At 50.0% G+C, this 18,334-nt stretch overlaps 1 protein-coding gene across 4 annotated transcripts in view; it reads left to right on the plus strand.

Moving 5' to 3' along the window:
- mboat1 (membrane bound O-acyltransferase domain containing 1) overlaps positions 1 to 15,652 on the plus strand; it is a 189,342-nt gene extending 173,690 nt beyond the window's left edge. For all 4 annotated transcript variants that reach the window (XM_038796971.1, XM_038796970.1, XM_038796968.1 and 1 more), the window contains one exon: positions 14,442 to 15,652. In XM_038796971.1, coding sequence (XP_038652899.1) covers positions 14,442 to 14,598 — 157 coding nt within the window. In that variant the 3' untranslated portion in view covers positions 14,599 to 15,652. The remainder of the gene's footprint in view (positions 1 to 14,441) is intronic.
- Positions 15,653 to 18,334: the final 2,682 nt, after the last annotated feature.

The raw sequence follows: 18,334 nt of genomic DNA on the forward strand, positions 1-18,334 counted from the left end.
GGAGCGACATGCCGGCCTGCCATGGCAGGATGGTGGCAAAGCCACGCCTGAAAGTTGAGGTCATGCTGATGGGCAAAGGCCACTGGCGCCGCCATCCCATGCAGCCACGTGCCTTGACCGTGGGTGCGCCCAGCCCCCCCCCCCACTCAGGTGCCGCAACAACCAGCTGACGGAGACCATCTCACACATGCCAGCCCCCGTGAGGGCGTGGCCAGCCCACGGTGGCAATGAGGAGGGACGGGCAAAACTGGGCGTTGGACGGATACTGTGGGCAGGGTGCCTGTGTGTCTGTAACGACACCAGCCAACCGGGACACACATGTATCCCATGGCACCTGGCTGTGGGAGGTGTCAATGCGCCATTGTTAAACATGTATTCTGCCCCCCCTCCCCCCGCAGATCGTAATGTTTGGCACCAGACAGCGATGTTTGCCGCCATGGCGGCAGCCGCTGCCCTGCAGATGGCCCTTGGCTGCGTCGACGCAGGCGGCTCAGAGCAGCTGCAGCAGCAGCGGCTGCAGCAGAGGGACTGGCTGCAGAGAGCCCCATGCCACCCACTCAGGCTGCAGGCCCACCTGCCCGCCCGACAGGTGCAGGAGGAGGCGGTGTGACCACCACATCGTTGGGGATGCACCGGACGAGGATACCAATCTTGATGGGGCGCCGGGGGAGGAGGAGGAGCAGGTGGTGGTGCCAAGGCATCGGAGGCGCCCCATGAGGCCTCGAGTGTGCCGTCACCGCATGTCCTTCGAGGACCTGCTGGACAGGGCATTTAGGAGGAGACTCCGGATGAGTAGTGAGACCGTCATACATATATGCCACCTCATGGCACACCTGGCACCAGGTGGAACGGGGAGGGGGAGGACATGCTATCCTGGTGGCCGTCAAGATGATGGTTGCCCTCAACCTCTATGCAACGGGGTCGTTCCAGGCGCCGAGCGGGGACCTGTCAGGTATCTCCCGGGCATCTGTGCACCGGTGCATCCGAGCAGTCACCGACGGCCTGTATGCCATCGGCGACCGGTACATCCAGTTTCCAGAGAACTGCACACACCAGGATGCCCGGGCAGCGGGATTCACCTCCGTGGCGAGGATACCAATGGTCCAGGGGGGTGATTGATGGGGTGCACATCACCATGCGTCCACCATTGGGGAACAGGGATGTTTTCATGAACAGAAAGGGGACGTACTCCATGAACATTCAGGTGGTCTGTGAACACCGCATGAAGATCATACACGTGTGCGCCCAGTACCCCGACAGTGTGCATGATGCCTTTATACTGGCGCAATCCTTCATTCCCGCCATGTTCGAGGGACCCCCCCCCCCCCCCCGCCGGCTGAGGGGCTGGTTGCTGGGTGACAGGGATTAGCCGTTGCGGTCGTGGCTGATGACACTTGTACGGAGGCCACCGACCAACGCGGAGACCCGCTACAATGAGGCCCATGTAGCAACCAGGGGTATTGTCGAGAGGTGTTTTGGCCTCTTGAAGATGCGCTTCAGGTGCCTGGATTGCTCTGGAGGAGCCCTCCAGTACCATTCAGAGAAGGTCGGCCGCATAGTTGTTGTCTGCTGCGTCCTGCACAACATTGCCCAGCAGAGGGGCGATGTCCTGGAGGAGGAGGCACAGGGGGAGCCCGATGAGGGCGACGCATCTGTACATGAGGAGGATGGGGGGGGGGGGGGGGGAAACAGGACATTGGGGCTGGATATGGCCGGGAGGCTGCACGACGCCGCCACCAGCTTGGCGAGCGAGCACGCAAGGCGTTGATTGCTGCACGTTTCACCAACTAGGACAGTGTTCTTCAAAGTCGGGGGCGCGGCCCGTGGGTGGGTCGCGGGCAGGTGTCGGGAGGGTCGCGGAGCTGTTGTCTGCGGCGCTCCCGATCGTGCAAATCCCCGCGCAGCAGCCGGCATTGCATAACGCCGGCTGCCAGCAGCCGCGAACGTGTAAAAAAAAAAAAAAAAATTTTGGCCGCTTTGCGCATGCGCGCATGATGATTGGCGCGCATGTGCGTTCCGCGAACATGTAAAAAAATTCTGCCGCATTCTGTGGTGGTTTTTATTCATTTATTCAGTTATTTTGTTCATTTAATTTTTATTTTTTTCATTTATTTTATTCATTTTATTTTTTTTACAAGTTTGGGGGGTTTTATTCATTTTTTTCATTTATTTTACTCATTTTATTTTTTATTTTTTTTTACAAATTCGGGGGGGTTTATGTGATAAACTTTTACAGGAAAAAAATTCAGAACTTTGGACAGATGGAGACTCCATACTTTCCGACACCGGAAGGCTTCACCTTCATCCAACAGGTTCCATTGGAGGAGCATGTACGAGGGCCAAAGGGACCCAAAACCATTTCCTCCACTTTTGTCAGCAGCAAACAAGGTAAGAGAAAATGGTGGGTCGCGCAGGTCGGCCGGCGTGGGTCCCGAAAGTTGGCCGGTTGGTAAAAATGGGTCCCCGGAAAAAACGTTTGAAGAACACTGAACTAGGAGGAGGGCATCGCTGAACAAGAGACTTGTACCACCGTTCCGCCCAAACGCATCACCCAGCACCCCGCACCTCCCGCACCATCCGACAACCCTAGCTCCCACACCACCACTTTCACAGCAACTTACACCTGCGGCACAATGGGATGGTCTCACACAATTGCTTGTGTAAGCGGCTGTGATCAGTGCCATGTTGAATGATGACAACCCACTCTGCAATGAGCTCTGGATCATTAGACAATGTCTGACTCATGGCCACAGCTACATCCTCCACCTGGGTGGTCCCTGTATGCGTCACGGCCACTTCATCACATGGTCATGTGGGGTAGCTGGCGTCGGTGTTCCGAGGATGACGAGGGGTTGGGGGGTGGGGAATACACACCCAGCTCACCATTGTACCGAACTTCGACCCCAGTGCCACTCGGTCCCGCTCACGACCTCTCAGGCACCGGACATAGCTGGGGGGGCAGCAGGGTAGCATGGTGGTTAGCATAAATGCTTCACAGCTCCAGGGTCCCAGGTTCGATTCCCGGCTGGGTCACTGTCTGTGTGGAGTCTGCACGTCCTCCCCCTGTGTGCGTGGGTTTCCTCCGGGTGCTCCGGTTTCCTCCCACAGTCCAAAGATGTGCGGGTTAGGTGGATTGGCCATGCTAAATTGCCCGTAGTGTCCTAATAAATGTAAGGTTAAGGGGGGGGGGGGGTTGTTGGGTTACGGGTATAGGGTGGATATGTGGGTTTGAGTAGGGTGATCATGGCTCGGCACAACATTGAGGGCCGAAGGGCCTGTTCTGTGCTGTACTGTTCTATGTTCTATGTTCTAGAGGCATCTAGGTTTGGTGTAACAGTGACTTTAATCGTGACATTCACATACAAGTGCCCTAGCCCCTATAACTAAGCTGTGCCCTGCACCCGTGCCAACTTACTATGTGTCGAACTTCTTTGCCTTACGGGCCCTACCACTACGCCTTGGTGTTTCCCCAGATGGTACAGCAGGAGTGGAGGCGGACTGCTGAGACTCCTGCCCTGCGACTTGGCTTCCTGTCAGCGCACGTTTCTTGGGGCAGCCCGGTTTGATGGGCCAGGTTGCTCGGCGGGCGTGCTGTATGGCGTGGTGTCACCCTGTTCTGCCCGCTGCCCACCAGATGCACCAGGGACGAAACAGGGGCAGTCCAAGTGTTCCGGGACCTCCCTTGCATGAGTCACCGGGACGGGGTCCAGAACCTTCTCCTCCCTCAGGGAGCCCGATGCCCCCTGGGCCTCACTATGGGACGGTGCTGCGGGTGGAGACCAGCGCCGTGGCACCACCGACACCTGGCGCTGCCAGTCCTGAAGGCCCGCTGTGGCATTGATCAGGGTCTGAACGTCATAACTAATGTGGCCAACCAAGGTGAGGGTATCTGCGATGTTGGAGGGTGTGGGTTACAGCTGTGACGCAAGATTTGTGTCCTCGTCGGACCCCAGGTCTGGGGTCTCCTGGGTCAAGCCTTGGACCGATGGACGCTGTCCTCGGCCCATGTGAGGTGCTGTGTCCGGTCTGTCCATCATCTGTTTGCCCGTCCTCTGCGTCACTGTCCAGACTCCCCGTCCTCTGTCCGTCACTGTCCTGGCTCCCCGTCCTCTTTTCGTCCGTCTCATGGCCGTCAGTGTCCTGACTGCCCGTCCTGTGTTTGTCAGTGTCGTTTGTGTTGGTCCTCTGTGTGTCCGTGTCCTGTGGCCTGGCTTCGGAAGAGGGCCCTCCTGTCCGTCTTCCTTCCCCTCCCTGGTGTGCGTCCCTGTGGGCGGATGGACGTGGACCTGGACGGCGGTGGCTTGTCTGAGACGTTCCGGGACGATCGGCGGCTGGCCCTGAAATACACAATAAAGCATGTATCGTTAGACACACGGAGTCGAGTGTGAGGGGGTGGAGTGTGAGGGGAGTGTTAGAGGGTGGAGGGGGCAGTGTGAAGGGGTGCAGTTTAAGGGGGAGGTTAGGAGGTGGAGGGGTCAGTGCGAGCGGGTGGAGGGGGTGGAGGGGGCTGTGTGAGGGGGTGCAGTGTGAGGGGCTGAGGGAGTGTTGCCAGGCAGGGGAGTCTCACTTGGTACTGCGCCTCCGATCTGGCATGGCGCTACCTCCCGGGTGGCGGCTCCCCCAGCGAGGTTCAGAGCCCTCTGCTCATGGATGGTGAGGGGATGCAGAACAGGTGATCCCCCTCCGGTTCTTGCACACTCACGATTATTGTGGGTTGTCTTATCCTGCGGGCGTGGGGGGGAACCGTCAGAGCGAGGCGGTCAGCATCACGACGCGTAGATGTTGGCAACATTATGACTGGGGGGGGCACTGGGCACCATGCCATGGCAGCTTGCAAGGGCAGTGTGGTGCCCACGTGGGTCGTGTGGTACTTGGTCCCCGCCCCTCCTGCATGGGCACATGTTGGGGGGGGGGGAAAGAGGGAGGGGTGGGGTGTGGCCCGGGGAACTCTTGGGGTACTTACCCTGGCTGCCCTTGTGAGGTCGTTGAGCTTCTTACGGCACTGCTCTCCCGAGCATGGGAGCAATTCCCACATCACGCCAGCTGCACCTGAGTGTGCTTCCGGGTGCCGGTGGCTACGTCTTCGGCCCAGGATCGCCCTCCGCTCGTCCACTGTGTCCAGTAGTATCTCCAGGTCATTGTCCCGGACCCTGGGAGCAGCACGGCGGGGCGCAACCATCTCTCTGTGACGGGGCCTGTGCGCGGATCGTGCACATAAAATGTAGCGACGCCGCGTCATGCGGGCATCGCGCGATGACGGCGCCACTCTGGCGCCACGCCCACCGCGTTTCTCGCTGCCAAGCTGCTGGCCCCTTTTCGGGGCCTGAATCGTTGCTGCCGGCGGCCCATTAGCGCCGTCATGAAACGCGACGGCGTTCACGACAGTGCAGACTCTGTCTCTCCATCGAAGAATCCCACCCATGGTGGGGGATTGGACCTAAATAGGGTGGTCTCCAGAGGGGTCAGTGTAGACATGATGGGTCGAATGGTCTCCTATTGCACTCAAGAGATTCAATGTTTCTATTCAATGTTTCTACCATTTGGCTTCTTCGGCCTTAATAGACAAGATGCAACTCGCGATACTGCAGTAATACACTCATCGATGTAGCAAGTAGACTAGCACTGTATCTGCACTTTATGCTCTTGTGGAGACAGTTTACAGTTTGTACAAGAGAAGTTAAATTTCAGGACAGTTCTAAGCAATTTAACTGCATCATAAAAAAGTCGTAGATTTGCTTTCCAGTTCCGTTTTCAACTGTGAACCATGCAGTGATGACAGCCATGTGTCTTTGCCCACTTACAGCACCCTGACCTGAATGAAAAAGTGCTAGGCGTGAGTGAATTGTCAGTTCTAAGTTGCACACCAGATAACTCTGCTGTCCTGTCAAACTCCTTGTGAGAAGATTGTTTTTGGAGAATACAGGAATATTTAATTTTGATGTGGCTTGATGTAATTGTGAGACATCCCAGGGAGTGCAGTGTTCCAAGTTCATTTCTAACTTAATTTAGAATTTAACCGACAAACTAAAATCACTTTCTATACATAACTTGCTCGCAAATATGAAGAACTGGCTGCTTTTCAGTTTTTCTGGTTAAAGGATTTGGCATGCGAAAAGCAAAACGGAGCCCAAGTTGACCACAGATTGGTTTCAACGGAACTGTATGTAACCAGTTCCAGTTTAGATTACTACTGGCCAGATGTGGGCTCTGCATAACAGATGCCCAACTTAACCCTCTGGGAATTGGAACACTATTTAGGACCAAACTCCAAATAGATTTATATTGTCTTGTTAACTTCTGCATCTGTGTTCTGCTCAATTCTTGTTTTATTGTCTCATTTCCTCCAAATAAACAGTGTGGCTATTGTTACCTGAATGGGTCCTGGTTATGCCTGTCTTTTTGTGGATGTTACGACACCCTGCTCTAGTGCGCGGCCGCCAGCCCCACTTGACCCGGAGTCACAGCACAAGTAAATTAACCAATAGTTCTTAGAAAACTACCCAAAGTCTTTTGCCCTTGGCTGCCCAGTAATTACAGTCACCAGGTTTATAAATGTAAACACAATTAATGTTTATTTATAACAAGAACTATAATAAAATATGCAGCAAATACAGCTGGTTTACTTTTATTTTGCAATTTCCAATTCCCCACTTTAGCTTGCCCCCCCCCCCCCCCCCCCCCCACCACCACACACATACACACAAACACACACACTCACACAGGACAGACAAACACAGATGGGTGGAAAGGTAGTAAATAAAAGTAAAAGGAAAGGAGGTCTTTGTTTCAGATGGTGTTTTTCAGCACACCTTCCTGCACAGCAAGTTTTCAGGTTAAAGTCTCTGTTTGCAGCCTGTAAAAGTCCTCTGTTTAGAATGATTGATTCAGGTCTCTGTAGCTTTAGAAATACAGCAGTCACAGTCTTTCTGGAGAGAGAAAACAGACCCTGATCTCGTTTTGCAGCATGCAATCGTTTTCCTACAGATAGATTCATTCGGGTTCTCTGCAAGTTCAGAAATACAGCCTTTTTGGAGAAAGAAGGATCTTTTCTTTCTGCTGTCAGGAGTCAAATTGAAACTCCTTGGGACTCTGAAAAGCATTCTACTGGGATAGAATCCAATCATCTGTTACCAGGCAGAGTATGGCCTTTTGGGACAATTCATTTGGGCACCGCCCAAACAATTGAGTCCTAACCTATCTCTCTCACTCTGGTGGCGACAAGTCTGCAGCTTTCTGTTCAAGTCAACTGAGATGAGCAGGTGTTCTTTCCTGGAACTTCTGAATTCTGCTGCTTGATTTAAAGATACATGTAATTTCAGACAATGGATAATTAAACTATAAAGCACAGCCCAATTCCAGTGGGAATGAGGAGAGGTCAGTGGGTCATGATTACCAATAAAAATCCTGGCTGGATCTTTTCACTCTCTTGAAACTTGGCATCAGTTGTAGCACACACCTATTGCTGATGGCTAAGGTAGACTGACCTGAGGCTATATAAGGCCAGTTGAGCCCAGTGCCTTCCAAAATGGTGCATTTGCAAGATCTTGGCCACAAGTGTGATGGTGCAGCAATGGATTATTTAACCATAACCATAAGATGTAGGAGCAGAAGTATGCCATTCAGTCCATCGAGTCTGCCTCATCATTCAGTGAGATCATTAAAAAATATGTATATTTTATTCCAAATAACCAATAACATACACATACAACAACCTAATATAAACATGATTCAAACAATTTTCCCCATTTCTCTCCCCTGAACTACCCCAACATCCCCCACTCCCCACCCACTGGCGACAAACAGATCTTCAAGCAAGGACAGCAAAAAACTCCACTGTGAATAAAACCCCTCCTCCAACCCCCTAAAGACAAACTTAATCTTCTACAGACTTAAAATCCCCCAACCATGCAGAGACTCCCGGCGGTGCTGCCAACCTCCGACTGAATAAGATTCGCCACCGGGGAATTAGAGAAGCATGGGCCACGACCTCGGCCACCTTCCCCTCCAGCAGCTCTGGCAAATCCGAAACCCAAAAATCGCCACCAAAGGGCACGGCAATATCCTCACCACCACTATCTCTGGTAGGGTCTCTGAAACCGCTGTTCGGAAACCCCCAACTTTGTGCATCCCCAGAACATGTGAGCGTGGTTCGCCAGTCCCCTCCCACATCTCTCGCATACATCCCCCACCTCCAGAAAAAAACTCATATGGGCCAGTGTCATATGAGCCCTATGCACCACCTTGAACTGTATAAGGCTCATCCTGGCACAGGGCGAGGTTGAATGGATCTGGTGCATTATTTCACACCAAGCTCAATCCCCAAATCCTCCTTCCATTTCTGCTTTGTCCCCTCCACTGGTGCCTTCTCCGTTTCCACCAACCACCTGTTAATATCCCCAATCCACCCCTCCCCAGCTCATCTGGAGTTAACAACCCATCTCACAAATTGTGCTTTGGCAGCTGAAGGAATGAGGGCAGCTCCTTCCATGCAAAGTCCCAGACCTGAAAATATCTATGATGTGGAGATGCCGGCGTTGGACTGGGGTGAGCACAGTAAGAAGTCTTACAACACCAGGTTAAAGTCCAACAGGTTTGTTTCAAACACGAGCTTTCGGAGCACGGCTCCTTCTTCAGGTGAATGGAAAGGCTTGTTCCAGAAATGTTTATATAGACACAGTCAGAGATGCCCCGGAATGCGAGCACCTGCAGGCAATCAAATCATCAAAGATGCAGAGAGAGAGGTAACTCCAGGTTAAAGAGGTGTGAATTGTCCCAAGCCAGTTCAGTCGGTAGGCCTCTGCAAGTCCAGGCTTGTTGGTGGGGGCCGAATGTAATGCGACATGAATCCCAGATCCCGGTTGAGTCCGCATTCATGCGTGCGGAACTTAGCTATAAGTTTTTGCTCAGCAATTTTGCGTTGTCGCGTCTCCTGAAGGCCTCCTTGTAGAATGCTGACCCGGAGATCAGAGGCTGAATGTCCTTGACTGCTGAAGTGTTCCCCAACTGGAAGGGAACAGTCCTGCCTGTTGATAGTCGCACGATGCCCGTTTATTCGTTGTCGCAGTGTCTGCATGGTCTCGCCAATGTACCACGCTTCGGGACATCCTTTCCTGCAGCGTATGAGGTAGACTACATTGGTCGAGTCGCACGAGTATGCGCCGCGTACCTGGTGGGTGGTGTTTCCACGTGTAATGGTGGTGTCCATGTCGATGATCTGGCATGTCTTGCAGAGATTACCCTGGCAGGGTTTTGTGGTGTTGTGGTTGCTGTTCTGAAGGCTGGGTAATTTGCTGCAAACAATGGTTTGTTTGAGGTTGCGCGGTTGTTTGAAGGCCAGTAGTGGGGGTGTGGGGATGACCTTGGCAAGATGTCCATCCTCGCTGATGATTTGTTGGAGGCTGCGAAGAAGATGTCGTAGTTTCTCCGCCCCAGGAAAGTACTGGACGACGAAGGGTACTCTGTCAGTGGTGTCCCGTGTTTGTCTTCTGAGGAGGTCGGTGCGGTTTTTTGCTGTGGCGCGGTGGAACTGTCGATCAATGAGTCGAGCGCCATATCCCGTTTGTACGAGGGCATCTTCGTACGAACGGGATATGGCGCTCGACTCATTGATCGACAGTTCCACCGCGCCACAGCAAAAAACCGCACCGACCTCCTCAGAAGACAAACACGGGACACCACTGACAGAGTACCCTTCGTCGTCCAGTACTTTCCTGGGGCGGAGAAACTACGACATCTTCTTCGCAGCCTCCAACACATCATCAGCGAGGATGGACATCTTGCCAAGGTCATCCCCACACCCCCACTACTGGCCTTCAAACAACCGCGCAACCTCAAACAAACCATTGTTTGCAGCAAATTACCCAGCCTTCAGAACAGCAACCACAACACCACAAAACCCTGCCAGGGTAATCTCTGCAAGACATGCCAGATCATCGACATGGACACCACCATTACACGTGGAAACACCACCCACCAGGTACGCGGCGCATACTCGTGCGACTCGACCAATGTAGTCTACCTCATACGCTGCAGGAAAGGATGTCCCGAAGCGTGGTACATTGGCGAGACCATGCAGACACTGCGACAACGAATAAACGGGCATCGTGCGACTATCAACAGGCAGGACTGTTCCCTTCCAGTTGGGGAACACTTCAGCAGTCAAGGACATTCAGCCTCTGATCTCCGGGTCAGCATTCTACAAGGAGGCCTTCAGGAGACGCGACAACGCAAAATTGCTGAGCAAAAACTTATAGCTAAGTTCCGCACGCATGAATGCGGACTCAACCGGGATCTGGGATTCATGTCGCATTACATTCGGCCCCCACCAACAAGCCTGGACTTGCAGAGGCCTACCGACTGAACTGGCTTGGGACAATTCACACCTCTTTAACCTGGAGTTACCTCTCTCTCTGCATCTTTGATGATTTGATTGCCTGCAGGTGCTCGCATTCCGGGGCATCTCTGACTGTGTCTATATAAACATTTCTGGAACAAGCCTTTCCATTCACCTGAAGAAGGAGCCGTGCTCCGAAAGCTCGTGTTTGAAACAAACCTGTTGGACTTTAACCTGGTGTTGTAAGACTTCTTACTGTGAAAATATCTAAATTCACACCCCCTTGGCAATTCAAATTTCTCCTGAAATTCTGCTAGCCCCACAAACCTCCCCTCTACGAAGAGGTCCCTAACCGGCTCTGTCCCACCCCTGTACCAACTTCCATACATCGTACACATCTCTCCTGGTATAAACCTGGGGTTCCCACATTCTGGAACCAATACTGGCATACATTCTATATTAAAGTGCAGCCTCAACTGATTCTAAACTTTAAGAGTTGACAGAATGACGGGACTGCTAGTGTGCTTACCCAGAGAAAACGGGTGCACGGCTGTCGCCTGGGCCCTCTAGCTCGTCCCCTCACATAAGACTTTCTTCATCTGCACCCATTCTGACCCTGTCCCATCCCCACCAAAGTCTCAGCTTCTCCACGTTTGCTGCCCAGTAATAATACAACAGGTTTGGGAGCCCCAACCCCCCCATCCAGCCTCTTTAAAAAGGTCATCCAAACCCTAGACGTTTTGCCTGACCAAACAAATTCAGAAATCAACTTATGTTATGCATCCTCTGGAAAACGCCTTAGGAAGGAATATTGGAAGGGACTGAAAAATGAACAAAAACCATTCATTTTCACGATTTGTACCCTTCCTGCCAGAGACAGCGGCAAGGTATCCCACCTCTTCAAATCCCCTTTGACCCTCTCCACCAGATCGGCCGGGTTACATTTATACATTGTGGCCCGATCATGAGCCACTTGGATAACCAGATACTGAAACAGTATCCTGGCCCACCTTGAATGAAATGAAATGAAAATCGCTTATTGTCACGACAGGGCTCCTAAATTCGCACTGGGCATTCACCGGGAATATCTCACTTTTTTTCCATGTTCATTTTGTACTCAGAAAACACACCAAATTTCCCCAGTAACCCATTATCTACCACATACACATTGGGGGGGGGGGGGGGGGGAGGGTTTGAAACGTTTAATAACAAATTATCCACATATCCCTTCCTTAACCACATCTGGCCCTTCACACATAAATGTGTCTCCTGAAAGAAAACCATTTCTGCCCATAAACCTTTTAGGTGCGGGAACACTCTGGACCATTTAACTGGACCATTTAAGCCTCGCACATTCCATGCTACTATCCTCACTGGGGGTTTCTGCTGCCGTTTACTGGCATTCCCTGCTCACATGGCGACTCCCCCTGGAAATCCAGACAAAGGACCCCACCCGAACCGCCCCAACTACCCCTCGCTCACTCTGCTTCCACCGCATTACTCCAACCCACATCTCTGTGCCATCCAATCATTGACCCAATCTCATACGAAACCAATATGTGCAAATAACGACCGGAGGCACACACATATTATACACACATATAACTCCAAAAAACTCATACCAAAACCCAATATGTGCAAAAAAGCAACGTATCAATTACAAAACTAGCATATACCAACCCATGTTCCTTGACAAAGTCATCCGCCTCCTCTGGAGTCGTAATGTTCCCTGCCCTTAAAAGTCAGCCAAAGTTTGGCCAGACACATCAACCCAAACCAAACCTTGCTCCAAAAGAGCGCCACCTTGCCATTGAACTCTGCCTGCTGTTTGGCCAGGTCAGCACCAGCTGGTTTAGCTCAGTGGGCTAGACAGTTGGATTGTGATGCAGAACAAAGCCAGCAGCACGGGTTCAATTCCCATGCCGGAATGTGGCGACTAGAGGCTTTTCACAGTAACTTCATTGCAGTGGGTTTTTAAAAAAATTTAGAGTACCCAATTCATTTTTCTTTTCCAATTAAGCGGCAATTTAGTGTGGCCAATCCACCTAACCTGGTGGATAGCACAATGGCTTCACAGCTCCAGGGTCCCAGGTTCGATTCCGGCTTGGGTCACTGTCTGTGCGGAGTCTGCACATCCTCCCGTGTGTGCGTGGGTTTCCTCCGGGTGCTCCGGTTTCCTCCCACAGTCCAAAGATGTGCAGGTTAGGTGGATTGGCCATGATAAATTGCCCTTAGTGTCCAAAATTGCCCTTAGTGTTGGGTGGGGTTACTGGGCTATTGGGAAAGGGGGAGGTGTTGACCTTGGGTAGGGTGCTCTTTCCAAGAGCCGGTGCAGACTCGATGGGCCGAATGGCCTCCTTCTGCACTGTAAATTCTATATGTAACCTGCACATCTTTGGGTTGTGGGGGCGAAACCCACGCAAACACGGGGAGAATGTGCAAACCCCACACGGACTGTGAGCCAGAGCCGGGTTCGAACCTGGGACCTCGGCGCCGTGAGGCAGCAGGGCTAACCCACTGTGCCACCGTGCTGCCCTTTCATTGCAGTGTTAATGTAAGCCTGGCAGCACGGTAGTACAAGTGGAAAGCACTGTGGCTTCACAGCGCCAGGGGCCCAGGTTCGATTCCCTGCTGGGTCACTGGCTGTGCGGAGTCTGCACATTCTCCCCGTGTCTGTGTGGGTTTCCTCCGGGTGTTCCGGTTTCCTCCCACAATCCAAAGACGTGCAGGTTAGGTGGATTGGTCATGCTAAATTGCCTTTAGTGTCCAAAAAGGTTAGGTGGGGTTACTGGGTTACGGGAATATGGTGGAAGTGAGGGCTTAAGTGGGTTGGTGCAGACTTGATGGGCCAAATGGCCTCCTTCTGCACGGTATGTTCTATAAGTCTACTTGTGACAATAGAAGGTTATTTATTTTATGTCCTGATAGATCCGGATTCGATTCCCCTCCCAGCTACAGTCTCGAGTTGCCGTCACCCACCTCTAAATCTTCTCCACGTCCTGGAGCATGTGCATACGCACAGTCACCACCAGCGGCGGCTCCCCAGCTTTCGACCTCTGTCATTGTGACCAATGGGCATGATCCACCACTGGGGCTTTCTCAAAGAACCCCGCCTTGACCAACTTCTTGAACATCCTCGAAACGTAACCCATGGCACTCGTTCCCTCCACACACCCCCGGCAGACTGACGATTTGCAAATTCTGCTAACTGGACCGATCTCTCCTGGTCTTCTACCCTTGTACCTTGCAGGTCTCCCCCTGCAACACCATCTCTGCCTCCAGTGATAGGATCCGGTCACTATGATCTGACACTGCTCTTCTGACCTCTTGGATCGTCACACCTTATGACTCCAGGCGCTTCTCTACCCGATCTAAAGTCCCGTGAATAGAGGCTACAGCCCCCTCAATCGCAATGAACCAGTCCCCCTGCTCCTCCTTTCACTATTGATGAATCTCTCCTGGATGAAGTCCATCAAATGTTCCACAGGCAGTGTGGCAAACGATGACAACCCTTTTCCCTCCGCCATTTTTTTCCACTTGTGCTGCGCCATGTGTGTCCTCCAACTCCTGAGCTAGGGCTCTCACTGAATTTTGCCGGGTGTGATACCCCGCTGACATTCCATTCTGGGGGAGAAACCTCCTCTCACTTCTTTTTCCACAAAAATTTCCTATTAACTGGGTAGAAAACCAAGTGGGAGATTATGGGGTTACGACGTGTGCAACTGATCAACTCATGGCTGCCACCGAACATCCATTCAATGAGATCATGACTGATCTGATAATCCACAACTCCCCTTCCCGTCCTAACCCCATGACTTTTGATTAATTTACTGATTAAAAGTCTACCTGTGTCAGCCTTGAGCATACATAACGATCTAGCCTCTACTGCCTTCTGCGGTATTTCTTTCCTGTTATAGAAACTTCTATTAGAGCATTGACCTTTCAATTCTTCAAAGAGTTCCTCTTACGTGGAATCCTCTGGTATATCAGTAGGACTGCAGAATTGTTGTACCGTGTGAAATTTGAATGGTGCTATTGTGTTGGGTCATTTGGCTCTTCAATTGAAGATGCACACTGAATAAATTCTCTCTCTTGCTTTGTTTTGAAGGTCAATGTATTTTCACTTCCACATTCTGTGTGCCTTTGCGCTGCCGATTCTGGCATTTCAGAGGCAGAAGAGTGTTACGCAAATTGACCTGGCAGCCTTGAGGACCAACTCCTATAACCCAGCCCCAAATCACCAGCAGCTCAAGAAGGAGCAGTAGCGACTCGACAGAAGTGAAGTATTTTGGAAGTGAGAGATGCAAAACCAAAACTGTTGGTGGGGTATGGGAGTGGGAAATAAAAGAACCAGCAGCCTATATCTGGGTGGTCTTAATCTCAAGAGTGTCCAACTGAAGATTTAATGAAGTATATGCTTGTTTACTATACAGAGATTCCTGCATTGGACAGCCACTTGTCACTGACTCTACTCTTGCTGCATTGATTGAGCCTGGGTCATGTGGGTGCCTGTAGAATGCAGGCATTGCCGTCATTTGCCAACTTGTTGAGATTTGTTTCCTCAAAACAGTATGATTGTCCCATGAATTTTTGGACACTTTCATTATGAATGGTATGTGTACATATAAATGATCTCTCACCAGCTACCAGAGAGTTGAAGTTAAGTAATAGTTCAAGATTTCTTTTGGACTAGCTTGGTAAAATATTAACTCTGTTGCTTTAAAATCTATAGTTTTCCATTGTTATATGAAGCAAATCTACCATTTTCCTTACAACCCTTCTCCTCGCCAGGTGACATTCTTTCCCTCTACCAATAAAGGATATCTGCCGTTGGTTTTCTGTTCCATAGCAAACAGCTAAACCCATGGTTCCAAATTCCAACCTATAGTTTTGTAATCTGGTTACCCTTGAGCCTTCAGGTTCTAAGTGGTTGGTCTTGAGTGGTCATAACTTGGGGATAAAAAGTTGACTGTTCTGACAAAGGCGGGTCTGCTGACTGGAGCCCCTTAAAGTAGCATGGTACCTTAGCTGGATGAAGAACACAGACAAGTTAAAAAGCGGATTGCACTGGGAAAATGATCATTCAGTACAATCCACAGTTGTGGATTGTTTCATTGAAGAATAGGAGCTAAACAAATACAGTGATTGAGATCGGGGCAAATGGTTCCACAGATTGTGCTGAATATGAAGTCACCGAACTTGCAATAATTCAGTGTTCTGTTTTGTTTGTGAAATCTTTGATAAAATCAAAACCGCTTGTAAGTACAAACGTTATGCATGGTTATGCTAATAGATTTTATAATTATAGAAAACTTGATGTTGCCAATAATTTTTATATATTAAAATTATTTATTTATGTTATTTAATGCCCAAAGGCTGCCTTATTGCAACTGACGATGTGTTTCTTTGTTTATCTAGGTCTCTTATAGGGATAATGAGGGAACTGGGCTTTTGTCGGCAGATTCATTTCTATGTACAAGATGGGGAGAAGGAGGTCTTGTGGCGCAGTGTGTAGTGTCCCTGCCTCTGAGGCAGAAATTCCCGGTTTGAGTCCTACTCCAGGACTTGAGAGCCAAGGAATGTACATTCCTAATGGGGCCAAACAGGTTGAGTATCAACCTCCAAAATCCTTCCAACACTCCAGTGGCAGGTGTTAAGAGTGGTAGAGATTCCTGGTCAGCAATGCTTGATGCAGAGTGGTGCCCCTCAAGCTATAAGCCCCTGGCCACAGACTAGTGATCTGTTCCAGGAGAAACCTTGATATGGGAACAGGTAAAAGTCTGCCTAATGCACCACTAGGTGTGGTATGAGAAACAAACACGATAGGGAAGTATTGCAGAATTTGATTTCCTCCTTTATAAGCTTGACCAAAGCCTTAATGGGTCATATAAGCAGTAACTAGCAATCTTACTTAGTTTGGTACCATCAGGTTAAAATTTGATACACTTCAGGAATATGATTTGTTGGTTTAATAAACAGCAATAAATTCCAACAATAATGTCTTATTCATATTATAGAAGGACTTGAAATCCACAAAAGAAAATGTCCTGTCACCATTCAAATAACAAAGTGTCACTGACTAAAACTGCTAGTATTATATGCTTAGTACTAGAAAATAGCCCTCTCTTGTGAGCTTGGGACAATCCAGTGGTTGTTCCCGTGCAAATTGCACCTAAAGGTGTTTGGCTCATTGTTTTTAGTGTTATGGGCCATGGCTTAGAAACTCCAAAGTGTATCATGAAGCTCACCTGACCTATCACCTTTATGTTGAATGTGGCTAGGACGAACACAAGAGCCTTCACTTGAGGTGTGTTTAATCAAACCTCCTAGGTATGATGATTTGCCTCCTGCCTATTAAAGAGGCAAAGGTGAGAACATCCACCCCTACCCCCGAATGGAATGCCTGAGAGTCCGAGACTCCAAATATTGCTACTAGTGATCAATGTTTTAGGGTCACCTGTAAAATCTTGGAGATTGTGTCAAAAAAGGGAACCCAGTATCCAGCAAGCTTAGGACAAGACCAAAACACGTGTGTGTGGTTAGCCAGTGTAAGTGAACAGCGATCACACTTTTTCTCCGCTTCTGGAAAGAATCCACTCATCTTCGCTTTAGTCCAAAGTGTTCTATATAATACTTTGAACTGAATCAAACTTAAATTTGTCTGTGAGTTTCTCAAGGCTGGCGAGGCTTCCTATGAAAACAAGTCTCCGAAGTGCACAAGACCTCCTGCCCCCTAAGAGCTGAACGATGGGTCGAAGCTCGAAGGCGACAAAGGTGATTGTTGCAGATCTGGACAAGCGGAAACAGTGAGAGAAGTTTGAAGTGCTGCCAGAACTGCTTCCAAACCCTGAGGGAGATCACCGCAGAACTTTGAGGAAAGACCTGAAGGGGAGCAGTGCAGTAATTTTGGCATGTAGGGAGGAGGTTGTGCTGCAAGACAGCCTCCATTTTACCTCAGTTCGAGCCAGGGTCACAATGCAATTGCAGGATTTTCTGTATATCGGCAGCCAATATTAAAACAGGAGATTTGGGAGGGCTAAGCCTCCTGATCCTCCACTCTCTTAAGCAGAGTGGTGAGGACTCTGGGACTCTTGCCTGCCCAGATAAAAGCTGAAATGATTTTGTTAACTGTAATAAAAATTTGTTTTGGGCAAAGAAATGGGGATACATTGAAATAAAAATAGAAACCTTTGGCAGCACATTCGTCTTGATAGTTTGGATCCTACCTGCAAGAGTCAATGGAAGATTACTCCCCCTCTGTAAGTCTGCTTTAACATTACTGGTGAGGCTTGAATAGTTCAGTTTGTGAAGCAAAGCCCAGTTATGGGCTACGTAGAACCTCAGGTGTCGGAAATTAGAGGGCGAGAGGCGAAATGGCAGTGAACTAATTTGAGCCCCTCTGGTTGATGGATTCACTGCAAAACACTCACTTTTACCCACATTTAATTTGTACCCTGAGAAGGTGCCGAATGTTGGGAGTATTATCATTATGTTGTCTACTGAGGAGGCCGGTCTGTAATATATGGAATTATTATCTCCGGGTAAGCGTTCTCCAAGGTGGTCTTCAGGACATGTGACAACGCAGAATTGCAGAGCAAAAACTTATAGCTAAGTTCCGCACGCATGAGTGCGGCCTCAACCGGGATCTTGGATTCATGTCGCATTACATTCACCCCCCCACCATCTGGCCTGGACTTGCAAAATCCTACCAACTGTCCTGGCTTGAGACAATTCACACCTCTTTAACCTGGGATCACCCCCTATCTCTGGATCTGTAATGATTTAATTACCCTCAAATGCTTGCATTCCAAGCATTGTCTGGCATCTCTGTCTTTGTCTATATAAATGTTTCTGGAACATACCTCTCCATTCACCTGAGGAAGGAGCAGTGCTCCGAAAGCTTGTGTTTGAAACAGTCCTGTTGGACTTCAACCTGGTGTTGTAAGACTTCTTACAATATTGGGAAAGTTAAAGTCTCCCATCACAACAACCCTGTTGTTT

Source organism: Scyliorhinus canicula, chromosome 5 (assembly GCF_902713615.1).
Source record: "Scyliorhinus canicula chromosome 5, sScyCan1.1, whole genome shotgun sequence".
Classification (NCBI taxonomy): domain Eukaryota; kingdom Metazoa; phylum Chordata; class Chondrichthyes; order Carcharhiniformes; family Scyliorhinidae; genus Scyliorhinus; species Scyliorhinus canicula.